This window comes from Sinohyriopsis cumingii, chromosome 14 (assembly GCF_028554795.1).
Source record: "Sinohyriopsis cumingii isolate HCF-2022 chromosome 14, ASM2855479v2, whole genome shotgun sequence".
Classification (NCBI taxonomy): domain Eukaryota; kingdom Metazoa; phylum Mollusca; class Bivalvia; order Unionida; family Unionidae; genus Sinohyriopsis; species Sinohyriopsis cumingii.
Window position 1 is genome coordinate 16,908,422 of NC_142974.1, and position 22,473 is coordinate 16,930,894.

At 37.8% G+C, this 22,473-nt stretch overlaps 1 protein-coding gene across 1 annotated transcript in view; it reads right to left on the reverse strand.

Moving 5' to 3' along the window:
- Nucleotides 1-3,829: 3,829 nt before the first annotated feature.
- Nucleotides 3,830-22,473, reverse strand: part of LOC149783329 (cadherin-related family member 1-like) — a 47,770-nt gene continuing 29,126 nt past the window's right edge. Inside the window, exons 2-9 of the mRNA XM_089933369.1 lie at nucleotides 21,729-21,900; nucleotides 19,010-19,150; nucleotides 18,260-18,382; nucleotides 17,297-17,476; nucleotides 15,645-15,835; nucleotides 15,195-15,461; nucleotides 11,046-11,287; nucleotides 3,830-4,175 (exon numbers count right to left, since the gene is read on the reverse strand). Coding sequence (XP_089789495.1) covers nucleotides 3,830-4,175; nucleotides 11,046-11,287; nucleotides 15,195-15,461; nucleotides 15,645-15,835; nucleotides 17,297-17,476; nucleotides 18,260-18,382; nucleotides 19,010-19,150; nucleotides 21,729-21,900 — 1,662 coding nt within the window. The remainder of the gene's footprint in view (nucleotides 4,176-11,045; nucleotides 11,288-15,194; nucleotides 15,462-15,644; nucleotides 15,836-17,296; nucleotides 17,477-18,259; nucleotides 18,383-19,009; nucleotides 19,151-21,728; nucleotides 21,901-22,473) is intronic.

Below are 22,473 nucleotides of genomic sequence, written 5' to 3' on the forward strand. Positions count from 1 at the left end.
GTATCATTTGGAATTACTTGTAGTTCCTCTTTGGTAAATCCTCGTTGCGGTGCTAGTGAATCTAGAAAATAAATTGCTGGTCTTCCTGATGATCTTGTTACTGCCGATATTTTATGCGTTGTAACACTCCAATTTGGATCGGTTGCTCTTTTTCTGCCACCTTCAGCTTCTCCTTCTTTATACAAATATCTAACAGTGACGCTACCCAGCACAGGCGAAATTATTGAACTTCGCTTTAGTGGTATTTTTGTTTTTGTAATTGCAATTGCGGGTTTCATTGATATTGTTCGTGTTACCTCGTTATTTAGTGCGTTAATCACGTGAGGTAATCTTGTTGCCCAATCGTGAGATCGTTTATCTTGGATAAATTCTCTCGCGTACTGATATCCAAATAATCGTTCCGCTAGTGTTTTGTTGAATCTTTCAACGATAGCCTGATTGCGATGAACACCTACAATACCGCGACGGATTTTAACGTTATTCTTTTTCATTAACGCAGTAACCGCGCCAAGAAATTCTCGTCCTGGATCAATCTGGAGAAGATTCGGCCATGTCAATGGAGATCGAGAATAAATTCTTTCAAACGCATTTGCTATTTCCGTTGCTGTTTTATTTGACAGCGGTTCCGCTTCTTTATATCTGCTAGCAATATCAACAATTGTCAAAACATATTTGTATGTGATTCCATTAACAGTATCGTGAGGAAGAAACATTAAATCGGCCTGATGAACTTCATTAGGGACACTGACGGAGAAACTCGCGTATGGTATTTTCTTAGGCGGAGGAAGATAAATTTGCCAAATAGCTTGTTTTGATAACCATAACGCAGCGGTGGAGTGTTTTACTTTTGCAGCCTTGGCAAGTTTGGCAATTGCTGATTTTCCTTTCCAGAATCCTCGCGGAGAATAATATATTTGCTCCATTATAAATTAACCAGCACCTAAAACTAATTTACCTTTCATCGCACCTTTTATCAACCAGGTTGCTAATTTTTCTTTAAAATTTTTATCAGGAATAGCATCTATTGCGTGAATTAATTTAATATCGGCGAGATGTCGTTGTTGTAAATCTCCGCTGCGATATGCGAGATCGTGATAGTAACACGCGTTATCGATAGCATTTACTGGTTCTTCGCCGGGATTTGGTTGATTATTATTATTAAGTCTTATATCTAATCTTGTACCGGGTCCGCAGTAGTTGTATCTTGGCAAATGTTTTTCTCCGGGATATTTTGCCCAAGGCAATCCTGGTAGATTTTTCATGGAGGCGGCAATGTCTCCTCCGGTTCTTCTATCTTTTTTTTAACGAATCTAAATTTGCTTGTTCCGCAAACCGCACATTCACCTCTGATTGCATTTCTGCTGTTGCGTGTAACGACTTCGATTGGATTTAGCGTAGCAGTTCGAGTGCGACACTTAACACAATATGAATCCATAATATTCTAATAACATGAATGTAATTGATTTTTCAGCCACGAAAAAACGCGAACAAGTGAAACACGTCGACGCATTACCGAATTCGATTAGAATGATAATCATTGGACCATCCGGTTCTGGAAAAACTCAGTTATTGCTAAATTTGATAATGAGATGGTTGAAATGGGATAAATTATATTTAGTTGCACCGTCCGTAGATGATCAGCGATGTTATAAAGTACTAAAAGAATTTAGCGATAATACTGAGGATGGCACAATAGAATTTATCACGGACATCAATGAATCTCCATCAGTGGAAAGTTTAGATGGCGATACTAATAATCTTGTTGTTTTCGATGATGTGATGCTGGATAAGCAAACTAATCCGGCTAGGATATTCTCGCGTGGCCGACATAAGAACACCGATGTGATTTACGTGACGCAGCGATATACGCAAATTCCAAAGGTAATTAGAGACAATTGTAATATTTTATCAGTTTTCAATGGAGTTGATACTCACACGCTAAGAAATATCCATCAAACTTGGTGCAATGGCGATATGGATATAAATAAGTTTAAAAATTTCTTCAGTCACGCTCAGGCAACACCACACGGTTTTGTCACGATTAATCTTCATGATCCACGTAGTAGGTATCGAATCGGTCTTGATCAAATTTACTCATAAAATTGCAACCGGAATCCTGCAATCACAAATAAATTTTACAATACCCCCCCCCAAAAAAAATTGCTGTTTTTTTTTATGTCTGAAAATGCACTTTGGGTTGAAATTTTGCGGATTATTTTTCGTAGGAGGGTTTATTTTTGCAATCTGAGGGTTCTACGGAGATTGTTTGTCTGGAAGGATTAATTTGGTCTGTGCCAGGGGGTCTGTACAACTTCCCTGCTGAATCATAACATTGACTGGTTAATCATAAGATCGACTTGTGAATCATAAGATTGACTAATGAATCATACGAGTGACTAGCGAATCATAAGAGTGGCTAGTGAACTATACCACTGACTAGTGAATCATAAGATTGACTAGTGAATCATATGATCGACTTGTGAATCATAAGATTGACTAGTGAATCATAAGATTGACTAGTAAATCATACGAGTGACTAGTGACTCATATGAGTGACTAGTGACTCATAGGAGTGACTAGTGAATCTTACGAGTAGCTAGTGAATCATAAGAATGACTAGTCAATCATAAGAGTGATTATTCAATCATACGAGTGAATAGTGAACCATAAGAGTGACTAATGAATCATAAGAGTGACTAGTGAATTATCCCAGTGACTATTGAATCATACGATTGACTAGTGAAGAATAAGATAGACGTTTGAATCATAAGATTGACAAGTGAATCATACGAGTAAGTAGCGAATCCTACGAATGACTAGTGAATCATAAGAGTGACTAGTGAATCATAAGATTGACTAGTGAATCATAAGATCGACTTGTAAGTCATAACATTGACTAGTGAACCACAAGATTGACTAGTGAATCATACGAGTGACTAGCGAATTATAAGTGACTAGTTAATCATACAAGTAGCTAGTGAATCATAAGATTGTCTAGTGAATAAAAAGATCGACGTGTGAATCATAAGATTGACTAGTGAATCATACCAGTGACTAGTGAATCATACGAGTGACTAATAAATCATAAGAGTGACTAGTGAAACATAATAGTGACTTGTGAATCTTACTTTTGACCAGCGAATCATAAGAGTGACTAGGTAATCATAAGAGTGGCTAGTGAATTATGCCAGTGACTATTGAATCATAAGATTGACTAGTGAATCAAATGATCGACTTGTGAATCATAAGACTGACTAGTGAATCATAAGATTGACTAGTAAATCATACGAGTGACTAGTGAATCATGCGATTGACAAGTGAATCGTGCGAGTGACTGGTGAATCATACGAGTGACTAGTGAATCATGCGAGTGACTAGTGAATCATGCGAGTGACTAGTGAATCATAAGACTGACTAGTGAATCATAAGATTGACCAGTTAATCATAATATCGACTTGTGAATCATAATATTGACTAGTGAATCAAACGAGTGACTAGTGAATCATACGAGTGACTAGTGAATCATAAGAGCGACCAGTGAATCATAAGTGTGACTAGTGAATCATACGAGTGGCTAGTGAATCATAAGATTGACTAGTGAATCATACGAGTGGCTAGTGAATCATAAAAGTGACTACTGAATCATAAGAGTAACTAGTGAATCATACAAGTGACTAGTGAATCATAACATTGACTTGTGAATCATAAGATTGACTAGTCAATCATACGAGTGACTAGTGAGTCATAAGAGTGACTAGTAAATCATAAGATCAACAAGACACGATGTCAATATGTCAATGCCACTCATATAAGTAGATCTCGAATGAAATCAGACTGGCAATGATTGATAACACAGAACTGAAGAAACATACTTGACAGAGCGACAACAGTCGCAGGCTCTGCTGTAGGCGTTGTATCCGCTGTTGCATACGCTACAAATCTTCAAACTACCCAAACAGCATTCAACACAGATATACAACAAAAGTGCTATCATCACTAACGCTGTGATGAGAAGAAGGGAAAAAACAGCTACGTTCTCAGCTCGGCTGAAGAAGTCATAATGAGTGGTGGTAGTGGTGGTGACAGTTGTCGTTCCGGATAGCTTGTACACGACATTGACGGTAGTTGTACCTGTCAGTGAAGTGGTGCCTTGATCTACTGCTTTGACAATATACCTGCAGAACAAATATACTCTACTGTATAAATTTATACAATTTTTCTATGTATCTCTGTCTGTCTGTCTGTCTGTATGCATGTCTATATGTATGTATGTATGTATGTCTGTATGTATGTAAGTATGTATGTATGTATGTGTGTGCGTGCGTGCGTGCGTGTGCGTGCGTGCATGCGTATGTATGTATGTATGTATAAAGTCCTCATTATGTATGTATGTATGTATGTATGTATGTATGTATGTATGCATGCATGCATGTATGCATGTATGTATGGATGAATTAATGCATGTATAAATAATTTCGTTGTTAGCTTTTCATTTTATGTAGATCACAACAGACTGCCACAAGATAAACTATGTAAATTCCAAAAACAGTTCACGAACATATTTATCCAATTATGATAACATACTGTTTAAAGGATCAAATCAGTTAAGTAATAAAACTAATTCTTTTGTAGTAAAGTATTTTCTTCAGTAGTACTGATGCAGTTATAATATCTTAGTAGAACAATTACTCTCTCGAAAATCCAGCCCTTCACGGCTAAAACGTCTAAGCTAAAAAGCAAAATGCTATATCTTACCTAGTTGACAGTTGCATAGATGATCTCCCCTTGATAATGGCATTCGCATAAAATGCCGTGAATTCGAAAGTCACTACTGGATATGACGGCATGGCCTTAATTTGAATGTGCCTACTGTTAGACTGGGGGATGTATGTGAATTACGACTGGGTAAGTATTATCGAAGAAACGTATTTTAATAGGAACAAATGGTCGCTTCGTCAAAGGCGTTACCTAATAATAATAACTTAAGTGAATAGGTAAACGTTGGTGGGCGACACAAACCGTTACCTTGGAAAGAGCAAATCCAGTCCTCAGAGGCATGTAAGACAGCTTCTAGATAACACGAAAGGGTTATGTTCCTTCAACCCCCGCTAATGAAGTTGTCAACCACATTTTTATGAAGCTGTCGAACGACCTGGAAAGTTAATATTTTGCCCCATGGATAAGGTTAGTCCAGATCGAATGGGGACCATTATGACGAAACATGTATGTGGAGATGTGTTCTCGGATATCCATCCCAAGGAATGGATAATTACAGTAATAGAACTGCTTCGACTGTATTCATCGCTTGTTGCTGCTGTCCCAAACTTCGTAACCTGATTTTCACAGCAAATTCTTTCGTGCGGGTTAAGTCCGATATAAGGAACAGATCGCACACTTTATTTAGAACGCAATAGTCTGAGTTAATATATCATCCTTAGCCTCTTTAGAAGTCAAAATGAGACGTTATATCCATCGCTTCAATGGTTCTGTCTTCCTGTAATACCACTTCATACCTCACACTGGGTCTTGTAGATGATCTCGAGATGGAATGTCAAGAATAGACAGTAATTATGGTCAGTATCGGAATACCCATGAAGAAAAGCCTGTTCCTGGCAAATAAAGCATGGGGTTTCATGAATGATACTGGTCCATCTTATCGGAACTACATTTAGGTTGGTCCACCAATAGGAAATGTATTTGCTGTATTTTGCCTGTCAATCGCCAAAGCGGTAAGGGGTCTCGATTTATACAAGCGGCTGAAATGAAGTTTTGTTCAGCTAGGTCAATGCCCATGATAAATTCTGCTTAGGCATGGATACAGTATCGCTGGTCGAGTGAAATTCTAATTGCACATACTACAATGGCATAGTGTGCCAGTGATCGTGGAACTTTAGTTTTACTTGGGATTGGTCCTAACTGTTTCTCATCGTGGAGCATAAAAGGAAGATAGGTATTGAAGTATGGATGCATATATTGGATTAAAGTGATCTTGTCCCCTCCACAGAGAATGATATCCATTGCCTTCGTACGCTGCTAACGTGGATGGCCAGCTCACTTGTGGGATTCTCCACCATTTGTTTTAAAACGTTTTGTTCTTCAGGGCGTATTTATGAATAAGAGCCAGACGTGCAGATTCATTAACTCTGGCTTAGGTTGGCTTATGTTGAAACACCCGTCATCGTAAATGTTCAATGCAATAAGGTTATATCTCAATTCCTGGTAATTCAATTGCGATATTAATGAGGCTGATTCAAGATTTCTCATCACAGTGGAATAAGTAGGATGATGAAACAATCAGATGCTTTCTATTCCTATATCACCTTCAGAACCTGAAATGTTTGAGTAGTTTATATAGTTGTCCGTTTCGATGTATATAAACAGCATCGATTAGCCAGGTCTTTGGATCCGGTCCTAGTGAGACAATGGTTGGAATTTTGCCAATCCATCTTCTCGTCAATTGCTCCTCATTGGTCGATTCTATTGTTAATCTAATGAGTGAAAATTGAGGGATATAGAGAACATTCCACTTTTTTTAAATTCATTCTCGAAGGACAATGAGTCAGCTAATACAATAGCCAGCTTAGGACCTGGATCTCTCGTTGAAGACATCGCCTTAGAAATCCTAAGCATGAATACAAAAGTCTGAGTGCTTGGCTCCCTTTTTGAAGTTCTAGATAAGTCACCGCGGTTGAGTTGTCGGAAAAAAGCGAGAACTTCATCCCCATATAGGTTTTTCAGCCACCAATCAAACGCTTTCAACTCGATTTTTATCTCGAGATTGGCATTCTGAAATGGTAGAAGACTTGCTCCCCTAGTCCTCTGAGTTTGCATCCGTACCGATCATGATTGCTGTAGGTTATACATAAAGAGATATTCCCGACGCGTGTCCAGTATGGTTTGTACTCCTTAGGTATGCTGTTGTTGTTGTTGTAGGGTTTAACGTCATTTTCAGCATACGATAGGCTATACATGGCGGCCAGTATTAATGGTGGGGAGGAAGAACCAGGGAAAATCTCCGGAAAGAACCACCGACCCACGAGAAGCTACTGGCAAGCTTTTTCACATACCCATGTTGGCTGAATCCGAGACTCGAACACACGCAGGCAGAGGTGAGATGGCAGTGATCCGTAACGGAGAGCGCTTTAGACCACTCGGCCACTCGTGGCTCATTCGGTATGCAATAATATTCTGTGTAAAGTTGATCCAATGGTCAAAAGTATGGACACCATTTGGATCACATAGTAGTTTTTACAGAAGGTCAAGAAAGCGACCTAGGATTAACATGTATTCCGCTGAGTTGAACAAAACTCGGCAGGAGAAGAAATTTTCTAGCAGATGCGTTGCTCCGTATAGACAAGGAATCAACCATTGAATTACATTCTCTGTAACTGGTGGAAGCATATTTCTTGTACATAAATAGTGATTCCGGATCTAGTCGGGCCGAAATCTTGAAAGGGTACGAGGTCAGAGATATTCTTGTTGACAAGGAAATTGAGAATGAGAAAGGTAGTAACACGTAAAATCATGTCTTGCTTCAGGCTATATAGGTATCCTGCTGTAGGCAAATCACCGAACTTCTGAAAGCCGTGTGAACGTGGACGTCTCTTGCAAATCGACACTAACTGCATAACCTCCATAATGGACGCTAGTTGAACTTATAGTTGCACTTCATTCCATATTCCGGTGGCCTAGTGGTTAGAGAGTCCGCCTCGGATGCGGGAGGTCGTGGGTTCGATCCCCGGCCGAGTCATACCAAAGACTTACAAAAACGGTACTAACGGCTGCCTCGCTTGGCGCTCAGCATTAAGAGGTTAGTGTTAGGACTGGTCGGCCCGGTGTCAGGATAATGTGACTGGGTGGGACATCATGCTACATGTCTGCGGCATGATGCCCCAGTGCTAGACATCACTATAAACTGCCACATTGCAGACATCTTAGCGATATGACTAAAAAATTGTTAAAGCTACGTTAAAAATCCAAATCACATCACAAACTTGACTAAACGCCCTAAAGTTAATAACAAGATATAAGTGCAGCGCTGTAGCTGAAAGATCCATGGACAAAGGTCTTAATAGGTGCATTAAGCGTGCTATCAATTCCCAAGGAGACTATATATCGGGTCCACATGTTCTCATGATAAAACGTTGCCTTTCGGCAATGAAAGACTGGACCCGTCTCCCTCCAGAAAATGTAATAAGGTGTGTGTGTGTGTGTGTGTGTGTGTGTGTGTGTGTGTGTGTGTGTGTGTGTGTGACGTATATATTTCATTGAGAAAGATACGGTCTTGTGCAAACAATGGCGAAAAACATCGACCTCACTTTGACTCTTCCACTCATTTTCGGAGAACTTTCGTTTTCGACATTATAAATTCGGTAGACCTGCTTCCTAGTGGCATGTGTCTGAGGACCATTCCTACCATATTTGTTGGCTGCCTTGCAAATATCTGGATGGAAGAAATGTATCCTTGGTGATTTGGTCAGCAGCCTCATCGTTAAAGAGGAATTTAGATAATAAAGTTTGCGAACGCAGCTTGGATAATGAGGGTCTCGTGGAAATGCTGGAGAACACGATCGGCCTCACTTTGCCTCTTCCACTTATTTTCGGAGAACTATCGTTTTCGACGGTTAAACGTTAGGTGGAACTGCTTCCTAGACGCATATGACCAAGAATCATCCATGCGGCCTTTTCCTGGTTGCTTTGCAAATCTCTCCGCTGTAGAGACTGTGAAGGATAGAAGGATTGTATCCTTGGTGACTTGTTGGGCAAACTGATCTTTAAAGAGGAGTTATAGACGTGAACTTGTTTTGGAGGTTGAGATAGAGTACGGGATATTGATCAACGTTAAATCAAAAGCTCAGGAAAGATGAATTTGTCATGTTTTAATTTTAATTTATGTTCTTATTTCACACACACACTATGCATTGAGTATTCTTTAAAAAATACACCCCTTTAACCCCCTGCCATCTATATCACATTTTAATTGCAAGTAAATGCTATTTTATCTGGGTGATTCCTAAATTTGAACTGATGAGGCAATATTTCGATTTTACAAACCTGACAATCTGATTAAAATCAGATCTCCACTGTCCTACGTAGGAGAGAGGAAATCTAAATTTAATCAGATTGAATACCTGAATATGTGCGGGTACATGATGATATATCAGCGTTGGTATCTCTCTATATCAGCTCTCATTAATATGTCAGTTGCAGAATAACATAATATCTTGATATAAAACCATGGTCATCCAAAGTATCGAGAACCTGAGTTCTACCCAGGAATACATGTTGGCGGCGCAAGCTTTGTTTGGCATTTTGACTTTGAATAAATTCCAAAGATGATAAAAGCTGTCATTTTACCTTGCGCCAGGTAGGTGCATGCTTTACAGTTACGCGAGTAATTAAGTTAATGTGATGTTTACGGAACTTTAGTTAAATGGGAAAATTCCGCTTACGTAAAGGTTGTTTACGTAACCTACGACAGCCGTACGTTACGCACAGCTTATGCACGTTAATGAAACGAAACCCCGGTCCGTAATTCTGATATGTTAGACTGTAACTGAGGTTGTTGTTGGTCTCCGTCTAACTTCCCAGTAAATGATATGGCTTCGAAACCTTACATGCAAGCTGAAGTTTTCGTTCCTCGAGCTATGCTTCTGTCACTTTCCTTTAGTACCCAAAATATTGCCGACCATTGACATTTGTCCATGATAGGTAAGTTCGACATATATACGACGAGTGACAAGCAGAGAAAACTAAACGCGTTGAGTCCTTGTCAGACTGGTCTCGCTTATGGTCTAACTATGTAAGGCAAACCAGAGCAGACAGTATATACACGTTGTATGATGAGTGTTCTGCTTTTTCAACGAATGAGTATCCGTGCAGATTCGACCAGTATGATAAATAACTGTAAAAAAGAAAAAAGGGCACGAGCCCTGTACAGGTTGAGAAATAGAGCATCGCTATTAATGTTTACAAAGTGAATGATAAATATTCAATTCTGCAAGCAAGTTTCCTGTTGGAAGGCCAATTGTGACTGCATATACATGTAAAATCACCGAAGCGTCTATTGTTGCAGCTACACGTACGAAGTGGGAGCCAAATAATCAACTCTAGTAACAACGTACCCGTAGACCGGACGCTACAGAGTAAACCATGTATAGAACAATTAACTGTACTTATTAGACCACGCTGGAAGCGATTGAGTACAGTAGACTAGATTTCTCTAGTACATACCAACCTGCACATAAGAAAAAACTGGAGGATTATTATATATACCTACCAAGAAGACGGTACAATATCCGTTATGAGACAATGCTACTTGTAGACAAGATAAAAAAAGAAATTCAAATGCATATATCCTGATTCAGCGGAAGCTATATAGTAAATATAAAACGAGTCTTCTATACAGACCTGCGTTCATCAATATAATTATAGCAATATGTGGTAACGCCATCGTGACCATAGAGGTATGTACCAAGGCGTTTAAGTGTGTAAAAATTGTCATACAAAGTTAGGAAACTTTGTCGTCGGTGATACGAAAAACAGAAAAATTGGAAATTTAAAGGAGAATTATACTTCTCTTCAAAGGAGAAACTACCCCAACTTGTTGTGAAGTAGATAACGTCCAGATTTCTTGTATGATTAATGCGATTCATTGGTAGGCTCGTGTTACCCCGCAGAAGGGGAATAATAACTGACGATTTTATGGGATTTTACTGTTGATCTCAGTATCAAGGGGAGATCTCTCTATCTATCTGACACCTAGCTGGGCAGACAATTTGAGCTTCTCAACTAAAATGTTTTAGAATCAGAAGGCTGGATTTGAGAGGTAATAGTAGATCTCCTAAGGTATTATGATTGGGTAACGTATTTAAAGAAGAGGTGACAGCACTGACATATATAATTTGCAAATTTAATATCACATAAAATAAATATCAGCTTGATTTCTGTTTCTTTTATTCCAAGGCATTATTTTAAATTAAGCGATGATTAGCGACATAGATGGGTTGTGTTTCAATGAGAAAATGGATAGTATAAACACTCACGTGACTGTTGTCCCATAATCAAAAGAAATGGTCTTAGCAAGGTATATGCTACAATCAGAATTAACACTGTATGTAGCTGAGTTGGTCGAGGTGGATGTTGCCGTGCATGTGTAGAGGGCGTTACTTCCGGAATCAATGTCAGTGACAGTCAGACTTCCCAGGACAGCGCCAGGATCGTCGTATTGGTCGGCGTATATAGTGTAACTGCTGGCACTGAAGGTAGGGGAATTGTCGTTCACATCCTGTGTATATAAAAAGTGCAATGAATTAATTACATAATATATAAAACTTAAGAAGTTATCGGTTTGTAATTTTACAATTTACCTTTCAAATCCTGGAAAGGACAAATGTTTGATAGGTGAACATCTGAAGTAAGACCAGGTGTATACCGTATAATTCATGTTATACCCGTCCTTCATACAGCAAAATAAAGGGAATTTAATGCAATTTTAGCAGTATATAAGATATGCCATATCCTTGTTAAATGGCCAGTATAACCAGTTAGGAAACCCTGGAAAATAATTTGTCTTCAAAAATCTAAATACGAAATGATGTATATATGTTTGTTGTAGGATGGGTTAAATAATGCCCAGCAAAATGTAGCTAGAAAAGTTGGAAAAGCGAAGTACATTGTCAAAACTCACGGGAAAACAAACCATATCGCCAGACAAATGTAAGCACCCACATAAGACAAAGGTAACCAAAATGTAACCACACACCATGGGACGAAATGAACCAAATGTAACTACCCACCGTGATACAAAGGTAACTAAATGTAACTACACACCTTGAGGCAAAGGTAAGCAAATATATCTTCCCATCACGAGACAAAGGTAACCAAATGTAACTACGCACCATGAGGCAACGATGACCAAATGTAACTATCCACCACGAGAAAAAGGAACCTAGTGTACCCAACATGAGACAAAGGTTACCACATATATACAAATGCCTACCATGAGGAACAAAGATAATTAAATCTCTCTAACCGCCATGAGACAAAGACCAAATTTAACTACCCACCATACATAAAGGTAACTAAGCGTACCACGAGACAAAGGTAATAATAATAATAATAATAATAATAATAATAATAATAATAATGATAATAATAATACTAGTAATAATAGTAATAATAGTAATAGTAATACTACTACTACTAATAATAATAATAATAGTATTAATAATAATAATATGGATTCAGTACATAATCCATCCTTCAGAAGCTGCAAACGATTTACAGTACTAGATAACACATACAAGCAGATACTAGATAACACATGAAAGCAGATACTAGATAACACATAAAAGCAGATACTAGATAACACATAAAATCAGATACAACAACGACATTACAGAAAACAAACACCATACAATTACAAAACAAATGTGTTGACAATAATTGATGACTTAGACATTAAGTCTTTATGTCTCTTCCTGTAGTCGAAATAGGTGAGTTTTAAGAGCATTCTTGAATGAGACAACATTGTCCTTATGTCCAAGATATGTGGGCAGTTCGTTCCACGGAGCTTGGCCCTGGTAATAAAAAAAATACGTTGTCCGTACGAGATCCATTTAACTGTGGGAAACCATGAGAATGCGACTGTTGAATAGGAGCGTAAGTTTCTAAATGAGGTGTACACATGAGTAAGGTCAGATATGTATATTGGACTGAAGCCAGCAAAACATGCTGCATCGTGAATATATTTTGTGTTTGATTCTGGATCGACATTGAATGTTACAGAGCAGGGGGAATTGTTCTCAGTTCTTAGTACTCTAAAGATGAACCGAGCTGCTGTGTTTTAACTTTCGTATTTTCTGTAATATACTAACTAAGACGAACCAGAAAGAATTGAATTATAATAATCCACTCTTGAATGTGTTATGAAATACATAAGTATTTTAGTGGCATCAACCGAGAAAAGCATTCCGAATGTAGCTGATGCGTCTTAATTCACGATAGTCAGCCTTGCATATGTTCATTACTTGAAGGTATAATGAGAGAGTACTGCCGAGAGTGACACCAAGGTGTAATGAGAGAGTACTGTCCAGAGTGACACCATGGCTTTGTACTGAAAGTGTAAATTTAATATTGGTATTGCTGATACTTATTGTTTTAGGTGAAGGATGCGAATGAAAAAGTCTTTGCATGGTGATGAGGACTATTTCATTTGTATTATTATTGATCTGCAGCTTGTTACATGTTATCCACAACTTCACATCAGAATTGCACCTCTCTACTCCTTGGATCGTAGACTCAGCTTCAGTTGGGCAGCTAGATTTTTTTATTTGAGTGTCATAAGTGCACAATTGGTAAGACACCAGATGTCGATCTACGCCACATAAGAGAGGATGAGTGTACAGAATGAAGAGAATGGGGTCGAGAACAGAGCCTTGTGAAACACCAGAAGCATTGATAAACTGGGTTGGATTGTTTTCTATTTACGGATACAATTTGTTTCCTGTTGATTAAATGGGACGTGGACTATATAGTAGGACTATATCTTGAATACCAAATACATGCTGGAGGCGATGCAATAATGTATCGTGGTCTATTGTGTCAAATGCTGCAGACAAGTCAAGAAGGATGTGGAATGTTCTCTTTCCTCATTAAAAAGCAGGGATAATGTATTTAAATACTCTCATTGCAAAAGGACTACTTGAATTCAGATGAGACACAAGTTGGGATCGAACAACGTTTTCTAAGATTTATGAAAAGAATGAGAGGTTAAAAACAGGGCTGTAGTTCCTTAAAGAGTCGGTTTCTTCACCAGAGGCTTTGCAACGGCAGTTTTGCAAAATAGTGGGAATTCTCTGGATGAGAGATAAGTATTGATACGTCGGTTAATGAATGCAATAGTGAATATCAGCACTCAAACAGCTGTGATAACGGAATCAGATCAAGTTCACGTGACTTTGGGCCCTCCTCATCACATTTTTATGTCCCAAATCCATAGAGACTGGTTAAAATGATACCAAAGGTTGCCGTGTATATTCTGCATCACAACTGTATGGTGATGCTGCTGCGGATGATGATGATGATGGTGGTGGTAGTGGTGGTGGTGATGACTGAATTAAAGTTGTGTGGTCAAGCTTATCTGTTATAGATTGAACTTTGTCACTGAAGAAATGTTGTAAATAGGTCTGATAGGGCAACCGGACTGCAGGTTGTTGGAAGTGATGTACATTTGTTCCTTGACATTAGCTTGTTCGTAATCTCTAAGAGCTGTTTGCAGCTGGGACTTTCAGTGATCTTAGTACTGTACTAGGCTGACTTTGCTGCATGAAGTATGTTTGTAACATTTTTCCCAGTACGTTTATATATCTGCTTATGAATAGCGAGGCAGGTGGAAAGCCAAATCCTCTCAGTAGTACGGCGTTTTCTTTTAGTAGTATTCAGCTGGTCCCTGACACCACCAAAACCAAATGCAACTACCTACCACCATGAGACAAAGATAACAGGTAAATGTGTGACCAAAACGCCCCCAAAATGCACAGAAACATAGAATAAAGCAAACAAAAGAGTAAAATCCTTAAACGACAAGGTCAGATTTTGTCTGTATGAACTGTCGTCTTTTAACTATGTGTCTATTTCTTTCATCAAAGTTAAATATTCAGAATCTACGTTATAGAATATAAATGACTTAGAATATCGTGTCTATATCATTATAGAATATAAATGACTTAGAATATCGTGTCTATATCATTATAGAATATAAATGACTTAGAATATCGTGTCTATATCATTATAGAATATGAATGACTTATAATATTGTGTCTATATCATTATAGAATATAAATGACTTATAATATCGTGTCTATATCTTATGCCAAAATTAAATTTCAGTCTCTAGTAGCCAATAAGGGACATTTCTCTTAAGTTTACATAAGTACATTATAAAAACTTCTTGACAATAGTAAGGATTCTGTTCTATATAAGAAACCATTAGTGATTTATCATATGATTCTTTTGTGTGCCATGAAGCTTTAAACCTAGCACGTCTTGGCTTGTAAAGTTTTATCAGAAGAAAACAATGCTAATTTTGAGAGCAAATCTCATTTTTTTCTCCTACAAATGGACTTCAATACATATCTACTAGCTCCCTTCCTCTAATATGCATCTCCACTTCAAGGTTTTAATAAACTTACGTTAATAGTGATAGTAATTTGTGTAGATCCCGTTTTAATAACCCCTGTTGTGCCACCGTTGTCTTTACAGAGTACGGTTAAAATGACTTTATTTGGCATGGCATTGTTGTCTATGTCATAGTTCACAGCAAAGCCCATAGGCGAACCCGTAGACGAATTGATTGTAAAACGGTCACTGTTGTTGGCGTTGAAAAGGTGATAGGTCCAGGTGGCCCCTGCATCCGGGTCAGTTACTGTAAATCCAGGAGACATGAAAGCACTTCCGGCCTACAATGAAATTGATATGAGTAGTAACATTTTCCTGTTATTTGGTATAAAATAAACGGATGGATGGATGGATAGATAGATAGATAGATAGATAGATAGATAGATAGATAGATAGATAGATAGATAGATAGATAGATAGATAGATAGAGAGATATATAGAAAGATAGATAAGTAAATACGTACCGCTCCTTCATATGTGCTTGCGTAATACATAGTGCTGTCAAAGGAACAAGGCTCGTTGTCGTTCTCCACGTACAGAAGGAGGAAGTATGGTCCACCTGTGGCCATGCCATCATTAACTGTGAACGATACGTTATAGACGGTCGTGGTTTCGTAATCCAGGGACTTTCCAGTGGCAAGCTTAAAATTACCATCTGAAAAATATGACGGCTACCATTATTATAAAGTATATAGCAGTATGTATTATGGCGTTTGCTGGGGCCCTCTTTCTTCTCATACGTGCGTTATCATTCAAGACGTGCAAATGAAGTGTGCAACGTACCCTTATCATCCGTGATATTTACATATATTCTGTCTCAGTTTGAAAAGATGCCACTTAAATTTTTCGCTCGTTTATTACTTTGTATCATTCTAATGAAATATGTATGCCAGTCACATTTATGAATTAAGCACATCAGTCATATTGCTATACAATGTATACCAGTCATATTGATGGAACATGTATACCAGCCATACTGACAAAATATGCACACCAGCCATATTGATTAAATATGTTCACCAGTCATATTGATGCAACATAAATACCAGTCATACTGAGGAAATATATATACCAGTAATACTTACGAAATATAAACATGTCATATTGATAAAATATGTATAACAGCCATATTAATTAAATTTGGACACAAATCATATTAATGAAACGTGTTTACCAGTCATATGGATGAAATCTGTATACCAGTCGTCTTGATTAAATATGTATACCAGTAAAATTGATGATGATGATGATGATGATGATATATATATATATATATATATATATATATATATATATATATATATATATATATATATATATATATATATATATATATATATATAACCAGTCAGATTAATGAAATATGTATTTCAGTTACATTGATGAAATCGGTATTCCAGTCATACTGATGAAATCTGTATACCAGTCATATAGAAGAAATATGTATACCAGTCAGAAGGGAAAACTACTTATTAATTTGAACGTTTTGTTATCTATTTATTTATAATTTGTTAAATTTATTATCTAGAAAATCTTTTGCATGGTGTGTGGGCCTCTGCATCGTTTTAGTTATGTGAGGTAAAAATAATTAAAGACGTGATGGATGGATTATATGGTTAAGTCCCTGCATGCATTACTGAGATCACTAAACCGCTCTTTCATCGTGTAAACATAAGCTATAAAACTAGAAATAAGACTGAGATAACTTTTGGATATTCTCATTAGTCATCGGCTCTTGGCCCAACCTTTAAGGCTGGACACTGATGATGACATAATCGGCGTTGACAATGGAGGAATTAACTACAAAGAAAAATCTTAAGACATACAATAATGCACAAGAATTCAAATATAAAATGCACTCCAGTCGGTATTTTATCATAAGCTCGACGAGAAAATATTTAATTTGGATAAATATTTCATTCAGTCGTACTTAGATGATACAAATACATGGACGGGAGTGAAGTTCATGAAGACAACAATTTGTGTTTCCAATTATATAACTTGTCCTTCAAGGCCAAGCTACTGAAAGCAAAAATAGCTGGCTTTGATCACATATTTTTTTAATAATTTGGATAATTGCTATTAATAGTATCGACACTTGGCTGTATGGCATTACTTGAATCCAATGTAAAATGGCTAGCTGAAGCTGCAGACGCAAGGGAAAAAGCCATTGTTCTGGTAGCTCCAGAATCTGGATCATAGGTGCTGAGGGTGAATAGAGTACTCCCCCCTGCTGTAGATTCGGAGACCGTCTTTGTAGCTGGTAAATTTGTTATCGTTGGCACTGTGTTCATATCTGGAATAAATACACACTAGATGAGAAATTTATTATCTAGAAATTGATGAGTTATGTGTTGAAAATATATACATGACATCGCGGCTTATTGAAAGACTTGGCTAAATATTGGGATAATTGCTTCTCTGATTAATTGACATCATGTAAATATTTTGTAACGTTCTATATACGTACTGCGAAAACGAAATATATTCCAAATCTTGGAATTAAAAAGAATTGGATGAAAAAATGAATGATAAAACTTTGGTATCACGAAAAGGTGCTAAAATAAATTCTATGATTCTTTTCTTAGCAATATGTTTTCATACAATTTTAATTAGTTTGCGTTGTGTCTTTTTCACACTTCCTAATTTGTAAAATTATATTTTAAAACCTTTACAAATCGAGATGTCTTTGTTTTATCGTTAAAATCAAGCAGAATTGTCTATATATTTCCAATGAGTGAACAGTCTACAGCTGTAAATGGAATATATAAGTCAATATACTGGACAGTTCAGTGTTTAAGTGCTTGCTTCTTTGATATTACTCTCTCTCTCTCTCTCTCTCTCTCTCTCTCTCTCTCACACACACACACACACACACAGACACACACACACACACACACACACACACACACACACACTACTATGACGTTTATTTCATATTCTAAGATTTGTTGTCGATTAATCATTGTTGATATGAACACCGATTCATTAGATTAAGATGCACGACATCTAAGAATATGTACAATACACATTTTAAATGTGTGAGTTTATTGTATTACAAAATATTAGTTTGACTTACTTGTCAACGTTACCACAAGCTTTTCTGAGACATTGATCTTTCCGTCAGTTGCCCGGATCAGGAGTGTTGTTGTACTTTGCGTTTCATACTTCAGCTCTCTAGTGGTTGTGACTAGCCCAGTTGCTAAAAGACCATGAACACAATTAAATGTATTTTAATTAATAATTTAATTTACTATTATATGCATCTGCGTATAACATGTATGGCGTCCTAAAGACCATGCTAATGTTAATATGTATGATAACTTTAATTCAGTTTTGATTTCAATTTGAATGTGTATTCGTTTATCATGCACTTAATTTGATCTAATTCTTGAAATATTTTCCAATATTAAGCAAGGGTAAAGATTCAGTTGGAACTCGTCTAATTAATTCATTCAATTATAAATATCTACAACCAGATTATAAAACAATTATATCGCCTCCACTTCAATCCATTACTGTTTCCCTTTTGTTCGATGTAAACTGAATGATTATAGTTCATGCAGATAGTCGTCCCACTCACACGTGAGTTTCCAGTCGTGTCCAAGTCTCGCGAATTCATGTTTGAGACAGCAGGTCTCTTAAAATGTAGATTTACTATTTAAACCAAGAATCTAGTGTTCCGTCTGAACAAATTCCAACCCGGAAATCAAGTACAGCGTTTACTTCTGTCATCCAGGCTAAGGTGTATATTTATATCAGAGTATACACTTGGAAAGCCCCCCACCCCCCCACCCCCACCCCCTCTCCCTCTCTCTCGTTCTCTTACATGCATCAATCTGGAAGCTGGTGACTGTGGAAGGACTGACAGTCATATAGTACGTCAAGATATCACCAGAGTCGTCCACAGCATTTACATCCAATATCTGCGTGCCGGCTCCCGTGTTCAGTGCATTTTTAGAAACCGTGGCTTGAGAAATAAAAAGAAATACAGTGATTCGGCGTTCATGAGCAAAGTATTCTCAGTTGAAATAAACGAACTTTTGCAATACAGTTATACGGTTTCTCTGTACATCTGTCTGTTTCAATGTATGTATGTATGTATGTATGTATGTATGTATGTATGTATGTATGTATGTATGTATGTATGTATGTATGTATGTATGTATTCGTGCGTGCGTGCTTGTATGCGTGTGTGCGTGCGTGCGTGCGTGCGTGCGTGAATGAATGGATGGATGGATGCAAGGCGAACGAGGCAGCCGTCTTGGGCCCAGCGCTTTCAGGTTGTGCAGTTTGTATGCTTGGTTCCTCGCGCTCATCGCTTGCAGCCTTGGGCCTTGCACATCCTCGGGACGGGCCTGGATGGATGGATGGATGGATGGGTGGATGGGTGGATGGATGGGTGGATGGGTGGATGGATGGGTGGATAGCTGGATGGATGGATGGATGGATGGGTGGATGGGTGGATGGATGGGTGGATAGCTGGATGGATGGATGGGTGGATAGCTGGATGGATGGATGGATGGATGGGTGGATAGCTGGATGGGTGGATAGCTGGATGGATGGATGGATGGATGGGTGGATGGGTGGATGGATGGATGGATGGGTGGATGGGTGGATAGCTGGATGGATGGATGGATGGATGGGTGGATGGATGGATGGATGGATGGATGGGTGGATGGATGGGTGGATGGATGGATGGATGGGTGGATGGATGGATGGGTGGATGGATGGATGGATGGATGGATGGGTGTATAACGATTATTACTGCAGGAACACGGGTAAAATGAGTAAAGAGATTCGCAAAGTGTATGAGAATATACATTAGATAGAAGGAATACAGACTGTCAAGTAAACTTAGATTTGAATTTAATTCTATATACTTAAAATGTAATGCAGAATATGTGATATCTGTTAATTTGAAGTGTCATGTTGATGATTACGTACTTGGTAAATTGCTAAATTTGATCGCGTCTCCAGCAAGGACATTTACATATATTATTCCCGTCGTCGACTCTGAATTAGCGTCAGTGCAAGTCACATGGATGGTGTACAAGGTAGCTGTGTTAAATGACGGAGATTTTGTCCAGATTTTCCACTCTGAAAAAGTACGAATATAAATTTCGAATTTTGCAAACTGTTGACGATTGTGTGTGGGGAAAAGCTTTTAGATTTAAAAGGTTGTTTTAGCCTCCTTAGAACTAACTAGAGTTAGATCTTAAATTGACGTATTAATTCACAATATTAGACTCCAGTGGACTAACAGGTGTATTAACCCATGTGACGTATTAATGCCAACGTATTAGATGCCAGAGGAAAAGATAGTGTATTGTCTCCCTTGACCTATTAATGTAAAAGCATTAGTTCGTGGGGAACTAGCGAGTATTGTCTCCATTGATGAATAAACATACATTTAATTCTGAACATACTACCGTATGTACTCGCTTATAAATCGAGTCCAACTGCAACCAACATAATGTGTTGGCAGATAAGGGTAGGTTTCTTTGTTCGAAACACAACCTATAGACCCTAACCTGTAGGTGAATTATGTGATCTGTTTTTATGCAGTTTGTAGTTAGGCTCGATTTATCTGCAAGTATTCAATGTGTCATAAGTTAATGAATGGAAAATAGCCACTTGTACATAATCTGCCTTTTGCCGCTAGACATGAATTCTTATATTGTCCATACAGATTCCAGGGTCCAGTAAAGTTAATGAATGGAAAATAGCCACTTGTACATAATCTGCCTTTTGTCGCTAGACATGAGTTCTTATATTGTCCATACAGATTCTAGGGCCCAGTAAAGTTAATGCCCATATAAGTAAAACCCGATATACTTTCTTTCCAATAAAAGTTGAAAGAGTTATCTCCCTTTCCCTGCAAAATACAAATTTGTCACGGTATTCACTATTTACTTTTATTTTTATTCCTCTCTGATGCATTCGCAATATAACACCCGACAGTGGGTCATGCAGTTCCTGTCATTACATCATAGTCTTATTTCCGGCTCCTGTAAAACCATGGTTACATACATGTACAATTGCTCACATAGTATTTGTATCTATACTAGTCAATCTACATGACTATTTAAGCTGATATGCTATTTTTGAGTAACAACGTACACAGCAGCTATCTTCTTCTTTCGGGGCTCCGGTTGTCACGGTGTTCTAAAGCGCTTGCCTTTAGCAATCACTGCCATCTCACCTCTGTTCGTTTTGGTTCGAGTCTGGGGTGGACCAGTGTAGGTATGTGATAAAAATGCCCGTAACCTCTCGTGGGTTGGTGGTTCTTATATGGGGTACTTCTCCATCAGTTATACTGACGGCCATGTATAGTCCATCCTGCGCTAAAAATGGTGCTAAACCCCCAAAACTAAAAACAACTTTCCCCTACCAACCAGTTTACCTATAAAAAAGAAACCTACACGTTTACCTTCCAGCTCTGGTCCGCTGATATATGTTATTCCAACTAATCAATCCAGCTGCATATTCATATACACAAGTAAACATACATATAGAATAGTGTTTATTAACATAAAAAATCTTACCCGCAGTCTCTGGGTCCCTAATGATTTGAAAAAACGAGCCTGTATCAATGGTAATACTACATGTGAACGTGTCGCCGTTGGGATCTGTTACAGTCAAGGTGTATAAGATGCGGTTGGTGTTTTCATGTTCTCCAACGTTGAGCGTTATCGGAAGGCCTGTCAATACGGGGGCCTGAAATAATAATAATAATAATAATAATAATAAGTTCTCAAAGTGCCAAGTTATTAGTATATATCACATTGTAAATATGGCGGTCGCTATAGTAGTAACATCAACAAAATCAATAATGTTGATAGTAGTAGTAGTAGTAGTAGTAGTAGTAGTTATGGCAGCAGTTTTTGTTTTTTTCAGTAGCTACTGTTACCTGTACATTATTTGTAGTGGTATAATAGTTATGGTGGTAATGATAGGTGGAGTATTTGTCAAAGTTGTAAAATTAACAAAACGGTGCGGGAAGGGTGTGGAATATTAATTGAACATGCAAATTGAAACAAATGTGTATAAAAACTGTACAGATCCAAGAATATCTAAAAACTAAACAAGAGCAGATTTTGTAAAATGAAACGTCGCCTTTGAATTTTCCTTGCCTGTTTGCACCTTTAGTAGAAGACCAATCGATGTTCGATATTTTTACATTAATATATGAGATTACAAAGCAGTAAAGGGCAATTACATAAAGTAGTCAAGAACAATACACAAAATTGTCATTATTCAAACGAATCCATAGAATGGATAGTGGTATAT